Source organism: Sinocyclocheilus grahami, unplaced genomic scaffold, assembly GCF_001515645.1.
Source record: "Sinocyclocheilus grahami isolate Dianchi unplaced genomic scaffold, SAMN03320097.WGS_v1.1 scaffold129.1, whole genome shotgun sequence".
Classification (NCBI taxonomy): domain Eukaryota; kingdom Metazoa; phylum Chordata; class Actinopteri; order Cypriniformes; family Cyprinidae; genus Sinocyclocheilus; species Sinocyclocheilus grahami.
In genome coordinates this window covers 219250-226127 of record NW_015505308.1, presented here as the reverse complement: position 1 = coordinate 226127, position 6878 = coordinate 219250, and the positions used below count along the sequence as shown (strand labels likewise).

The 6878-nt window shown below is 34.3% G+C and overlaps 1 protein-coding gene and 1 long non-coding RNA gene across 3 annotated transcripts in view; both read left to right on the top strand.

Annotated features, from left to right (window-relative positions):
- LOC107590513 (uncharacterized) overlaps positions 1–1422 on the top strand; it is an 8432-nt gene extending 7010 nt beyond the window's left edge. Inside the window, exons 3-4 of the long non-coding RNA XR_001609797.1 lie at positions 405–501; positions 570–1422. This is a non-coding gene — a long non-coding RNA (uncharacterized lncRNA). The remainder of the gene's footprint in view (positions 1–404; positions 502–569) is intronic.
- Positions 1423–2194: 772 nt separating this feature from the next.
- Positions 2195–3403, top strand: mrpl42 (mitochondrial ribosomal protein L42). Of its 2 annotated transcripts, none has more exons than XM_016279281.1 (5): positions 2195–2489; positions 2692–2750; positions 2863–2950; positions 3041–3204; positions 3294–3403. In XM_016279281.1, exons 2-5 carry the CDS (start codon positions 2743–2745, stop codon positions 3337–3339), a joined length of 306 nt encoding a protein of 101 aa, XP_016134767.1. In that variant the 5' UTR covers positions 2195–2489; positions 2692–2742; the 3' UTR covers positions 3340–3403. The 2 variants fall into 2 exon arrangements, with proteins under 2 accessions (XP_016134767.1, XP_016134766.1); XM_016279280.1 differs by having other exon boundaries at positions 2689–2750.
- The last annotated feature ends 3475 nt before the right edge of the window (positions 3404–6878 follow it).

The following is a 6878-nucleotide window of genomic DNA, read 5'->3' as shown; positions in this document are numbered from 1 at the left end:
TATTATTTTTTATATATATATATATATATATATAACATTTCTGTCCCCCTCACTTCTGAAATGATGGCTACGCCCCTGATATATATATGAGTAAAAATCTAATGAAAATTTGAAATGAAATAGAATAAGCTGAAACATATGTTTCAGCTTATTCTATTTCATTTAAAATTTTCATTCGATTTTTACTTGATGTACTAAAACAACTCAAACTGTAATAAAAGCTATATAGAATATAGCATATAGAATATATTATATATATATAAAAAAAAAACTTGAACTCAAATTAAAATGAAAAAAACTAAATATGAATTATTTTGTAATAATAATAGAATCTATGCTAGTATCTGAATAATAATAAAACAACACTGTCTCTGATGATGATAGCTTTCGTCGTGTTTTCTCAGGGATGGATCTGAGCAGTCTTCAGCAGACAAACACGTGAAGATCTGGGACATCCTGGGAGACAAACCCACCCTGACCCCCTCCAGAGACATGAAGATGGTGCGTATCTTATATATACACACAAGCGTCCGGAGCGGCTTCATAACGCGCCTCTGTCTCTCTGTCAGGGCAGTGTGTTCTGCGGCTCCTGTTGTCCGGATCTGCCGTTCGTCTGTGCGTTTGGAGGACAGAAGGACGGGCTGCACGTCTGGGACATCATTGAGAATCTCCAGCGGCTCCAGAGGATGTGTGTGTGTTTGTTGCTAACAGTGATCTGTTGTATCTCCAGTTGCGGAGGCTTTCTGCAGTCGGGAACGTTTGGTGGTGAATACAGTATCCGGAGCGTCCAGCAGTGAACCGGACATCTCATAACGACCCACATTATGTGAGACTGAGTCAGCGACGGGACGCACAGAAGACTGAAAATCATGTGAATGAAATAACAAGCATCTTCTGATATATATATATATGTCTTTGCTGCCTTTGACAAATGTTTGAAGCCACTTTCCTTTGAGGGAATCTTGAAGATTGAATTTTCTCTCCATATTTCTTCTTTTTAGGAAGTGTATAAAGAATTATGATAAATAATTTACAGTATAAACTACAGAATCCCAAGGCAGTTGTCTTACTCTGTATTTCCAAATGATTTCTGTCAGCATTTTACGATTCCAAACTGATCAATTCTGAAAAACAAATGCTTTATCATAAATGACTGATTTATTATTGAATAAAACAATATTTATGGCGGTGTTTCGCTGCCCTCCAGTGGCGTATTGCGGTACTGCTGGTGTTTGTAAGTTTATTTTTTTGCCATTTAAAAATATTATCTTTCATGAATGTTAGTGAAAACGAATTGCCTTCATGATTTTATTTTATCCTAATGAATAAATTTGATTCTATCTATTATTTAAATTGATCCTAATGAATAAAACAATCTGTGTGGCGGTGTTGCGCTGCCCTCCAGTGGCGTATTGCGGTACTGCTGGTGTTTGTAAGTTATTTTTTTCTCATTTTAAAATATTATCTTTCATAAATGTTAGTGAAAACAAATTGTGGCGGTGTTGCGCTGCCCTCCAGTGGCGTATTGCGGTACTGCTGGTGTTTGTAAGTTATTTTTTTTTCTCATTTTAAAATATTATCTTTCATAAATGTTAGTGAAAACAAATCGGCTTCATGATTTTATTTTATCCTAATTCTCCGTGATTATCCATTTATTATAGTTATTTTGGGAAATTGGAACCGCGTCCGGATACTTAGGCCGCCAGAGGGCGCTCCACGCATAACAACGTTAAAAATTACAGTGCCAAAGACTATAGAAAAGGTACTTTGATAATACCACAATGAACAGCACATATCTTAACGAAAGAAAAAGTTGTAAAAATGTATTTACCTTACAGTGCAGTTTTAATTAAGAAAGGTGGTTTGTAACGCTGCCTCCTAGTGGGCTGCGAGGTACTGCAAGATAACTAATTTGTAAATGTTAATTGGCATTTTCACAACACATTTGAATAAAATAAATATGCTACAATTTTTTATTCTGCATGTATTCCGTTTCTCTCTCTCCAGTGGGCTACGGAGAGTGACCACAATTTAAATATTATTATTACATTTAGTTTGCCAGTCTTTACTATGCCTATGTTTTCGATCAAATAAAGCAATTTTGTAAAATATTGATTATTAGGACCTGAACGACCACGGATTGTTTCCTACCCGGAGGGATATTTGTGTAGCGCACTGTCTGTAATAGTTCCGCTAGAGGGCGCTCTAATGTTAAAAAATGGAATTCCTCGTTGAACTTCATTCAAAAGCGAAGGCGTATTTTGAGTCGAATTGCAAGACAGTTCGTACTGCAACCACAAAACTAAACAAAACACACATGAAAGATTTTTAAAAATATGGGTTAATGTAATGATATAGACCGCAAACATCGCAAAACGTGTCTTATTTGAACCGCGGAGTTTCACTTCCGGCGGACAGCATGGCGTCGGGTCACATCCGCAGACTGGCTAAGCTGTTTACCTCCAGCAGAAGTATTAGAAAACTCAGAGGTGAGCTCTCTTAAAGAAACACATTCACATTTTGGTTAATAAATCATCTTGAGTTTATTTATGCAGGACTGAGCTCTGCTGTAATCTGCAGCCTCTCTGGCCTCAATAACGAGTGATTTTGTGCTGTTTTGGCTTGTATGCGTTTACTTTCAATGACAAAACGACCAAAAATTAGCTGTTTTTTTTTTTTCAATTTTAGCAGGAACTTTTCTGTCATCTCACAACAAATCTACTGTCAGAGGGTCATCCTTTAATGAACCATCATTCATTACCATATTATGATGCATCAGCAGTTACTGTATGCCCAGCTTCATCCAAACCTGATAAAGTGTTATTGTGTTGCTTGCTTACCTAAAATGTGTCGTTTCTGTTGCAGTGATGTAGAAATCGCAGTGACATCTGATGGAAACACAATAGTGTGTTACCATCCGACAGTAGATGTACCCTATGAGCTTTCACAGGTGCGTATGATGGTTTCTCAATATTCGTGCTGGTGCAGAAGACCGCTTTGTGGAGATTTAGCCCATAAGTGTTTGTTTTGTTTGCTGTAGCCGATCGTCATGCCGGACGTCGTCAGTGATCACGCAGAGACACACGAGCAGGTGCTCAAAGCCAGACTCGGTAAAGAGGTGTTAAATAACAAACAGGCCCCGACCATAGAGGAGCTCAGTAAGATGTTTTACACCACCAAACACCGCTGGTACCCCGTCGGACAGTGAGGTTGCATTGTGTACTCTACAAAAACAGCATATTCTGCCATGTTTCAGGTGAATGAACTGGTTTGTGTTTGTGTTTTCACTGCAGGTATCACTCCAGACGCAGAAACCCAAATCCACCCAAAGACCGATAGTCCGGGATGTCTTCTTTCATTTTCTTTGTACATGAACTGCTGCACATTAAATAAACCCTTCCTTCAGCTATTGGTTTAATGTGTTGTGTATTATAATTTATTCATGGTTGATCGTATTATAATGAAAAAAAAAAACTTCAATATTTGAAATAAAATGTTAACTTTAACTGTAATAAAACAAAAAAAATGTACGATTATTTTATTTCAGCTAGTTGCTAGGCAACATTTATCATTTTCATTTAGTTTAACTTGATGCATTAAATTAACTAAAATTGAATTTCCATGTTAAAAAAATAGTAAAAATGACAAAAACACAACAAAATTAAAATGAAAACTAATTCCAAATATGTTAACATTTACAATACAAATTGAATGACTGCTTTTTAATGTAATGTTTTAAAAACTTGAGTGCTGAAACTCAAAAAAAGCTACTGCAATTTGGCAATCAAATGTACTGGCAACATTTGATCATTTATATTTATATATATATATATATATATATGCATTTTAATTGCTTTTATTTTCCCAGAGTAATATAAAACATTCAACATTTTTTTGTAAAGTCAGAATAAATTTGGTTAAATAAAACAAATTTAATAAATAATTAACTTAGGTAAGCCAAGTTCATATGGCACATTTCATGCACAATAATTATTAAAAGTGCTACACATAAGGATTTAAAAATAATCATAACATGCATAAGAAACTATAAGTTTCATTTATATAGCGCCTTTCCAGAGCTCAAGGACGAAAAGAATAACACTGAAAGGGTAGACAATGCTGACAAACAATAGAAGTAAATAAAATTAATATAAAGTTTAAAAAGTAATAATGGATTTAAATGTATTAAACAAGAAGGAAACAGATGCATAATAAGTACTGTATAATGAGCAATTTAAAAAAAAGATTAGTAATTGATTTAAAATGTATTAAAACAAATAAGAAGGGAATAGAGGAATGCATGTATAAGATTGTACAAATGTTTGGGGGGGGGAAGCATTAAAACAATTCGAAATGCACGCAAACTAATAAAAGAAACAAACTTTATCAAAAGTATTCAATGCAGCTGCCAGTACTTTCTAAATGCATTTTGTTTCCATGCAACTGAAAACCAAATAAAGTTCATCACATCAGTTCAGTATCATTACATTTACGTTCGTGCATTTGACCGATGCTTTTATCTGAAGGGACTTGCATTGCATTCAGGGTTTACATGTGATCAGTTCATGCATTCGAATTTTGAACCCATGACTTTGGCGTTGTGTTTTTCACATGTGTATATGTTTCAATAGGAGACGCAGCGTAGGGATGTAACGATTACCGGTTTGACAATAAATCGTGATAAAATACCCCACGGTTAGTATTACCGTTTCTGTATTTTAATTATCACTATAACCATATTCGATTACCGTGATTTGAACAACTGAGGATAAATAAATACTGTACTGCACAGGGCTCCAGAGTGCGACCAAATGGGCACATTTTGCTATAATTTTTTCTGCCCGTGCGACTAAATTTTGTTTGCGGTCGCACTGGTGCGACCACCGCTTTTCACATAACTATAAACTATGATAAAAGTTCAACAGCATGCATTGATTAATCCCTAAAAATACAAATATTGCGACTAAATCATGTGCTGGTGTGACCAACTGAGAAAGTTAGTCGCAAAAGAGCAACCAGTGGGAAAAATGAGTCTGGAGCCCTGAAGCATAAAACACAGTTTTATTACATTAGATATTTGAACACGCTATTAGATAAACTGTTGTCAGTCATGTTGTCATTTCAAATCCGGATTGGCAATGTTATTGTTTTAGTTATGCAAACAAAAACTCATTGTATTTGTTGTTTGTTGATTTTAAATGTAAAACTTGGTGAAATAATTTGTCAGTACTTTTTGAACATTTCCAGCACATTTTAACAATACCGTGATAATACCGATAACCGTGATCATTTTGGTCTCTATAATCGTGATAAGAAATTTTCATACCGTTACATCCCTAGTTGGTAATATTTCTGTTTGAATCACTGTGATGTGTCTGAAATTAAAGAGTTAGATGATGTCCTAAACGTCATTTATTTGGTAGGTAAATACCATATTCACAAAGCATTAAATTAAACATTAAATTTAAACCAACTGTTATGCATTTGCTTCAGATTTACATTCACTATTATCATCACTTTAAAACTTCTCCAGTAAAAAAGCTTTAAAAACATCCCACATTATAGAAGAATTTGTAAATAAATTGTCATTTTTTATTTATTATTTACTCATTTATTAATCTTGCAATTCTGACTTTATCTCGAGATTCTAAGTTCACATCTTGCAATTTCTGACTCTTTTGTTGTTGTTTGTTTGTTTTTACCAAAAATAAAAAAGGTAATGGTGTAGTTGTGATATTTAAAAAAAAAAAAACTAAATTCTGATTTTTTTTTCTCAAAATTGTGAAAAATCTGAATTTTGATATATGAACTCTGAATTGTGAGCGAAAAAGGTTAGAATTGCAATTATCTTCAGCTCACATCAAAAATCAAAAGAAAAAATAATGAAATGCCTTTTTTATTTTATTTTTTGGTCATTTTTTGTAATAAAATTTTTTCCCTCAGAATTCTGAGTTTAAATCTTGTGCGATTCTGACTTTGAGTGTGCATCTTTATTATTGTCATTCTTATAATAAAAAATTTTTCCACCACAGAATAAGTAAGGTAATTGTGACTTTTTATCTTACAATGACTTTCTTCTCAGAATTGTGAGTTTATGTCATGCAATTGACTTTTTCTCAAAATTGCGAGAAATAAGAATCGTGATATGTGAACTCTAAATGGTAAGGGGAAAAAGTAAAAATTGTGAGCAGTTATAATTTTTTCATTTTTTTTCCTGTGGAAATTGGCTTCCATATTGAAATAAAAAGAAAAGTGGAATAATCTCACATAAACAGGTTCAGCACACATTTCACTCAGAAATCGAAAGAAAAAAAAATGATGAAACCTATTTTAGGACCATTACGATTTTGTTTTTGCACTCAATGTTTTGTTTTTGTTTTGTTTTTTTGTCATTTTTTTTATTCTCATTATTGTATTATGATTTTATGAGATTGACCCAAATCAAATCAGTATGATCTTAATTGATGTCCTGGAGGGTCTTTGTGTTTTTCTCTCTCTCACAGCCCGAACGTGGACTAGGCTTTATGCCGGCAACAACATTGAAGTTTAGAAGAAGGAAACGGTGGCATCAAGAGAGAGAAGTGGAACAATCTCCTCCGGTCTTCTTTTGCATTTAAAGGACACTTTCTCAGACAAAATAAAACTAAGCGAAAAAAACAAAACAAAAACATACGATTCAAAAGCAACTACTGCATTCCTTTGGGTGAGTGTCAGTGTGTTCCTGGTCAGAGCTAATGTTCGCTCCGCTATATGATCTCTCTGCTTCTGGGTTCGGCCAGGAAATGACGTGTGGTGATGGCCTGGGGTTTCCCAGCATCCCACTGGACCCTGTCAGAATGTGTAGTACAGTCTCTATTACAGTCATTAGCGCAGTGGAT

What these genes read in the sequence shown, in the direction of transcription:
- mrpl42 (XM_016279281.1), top strand. An exon ending in TACCCTATGAGCTTTCACAG is followed by an intron (nt 2,951 to 3,040) that starts GTGCGTATGATG and finishes TGTTTGCTGTAG; the next exon opens with CCGATCGTCATGCCGGACGT. An exon ending in CGCTGGTACCCCGTCGGACA is followed by an intron (nt 3,205 to 3,293) that starts GTGAGGTTGCAT and finishes TTTTCACTGCAG; the next exon opens with GTATCACTCCAGACGCAGAA.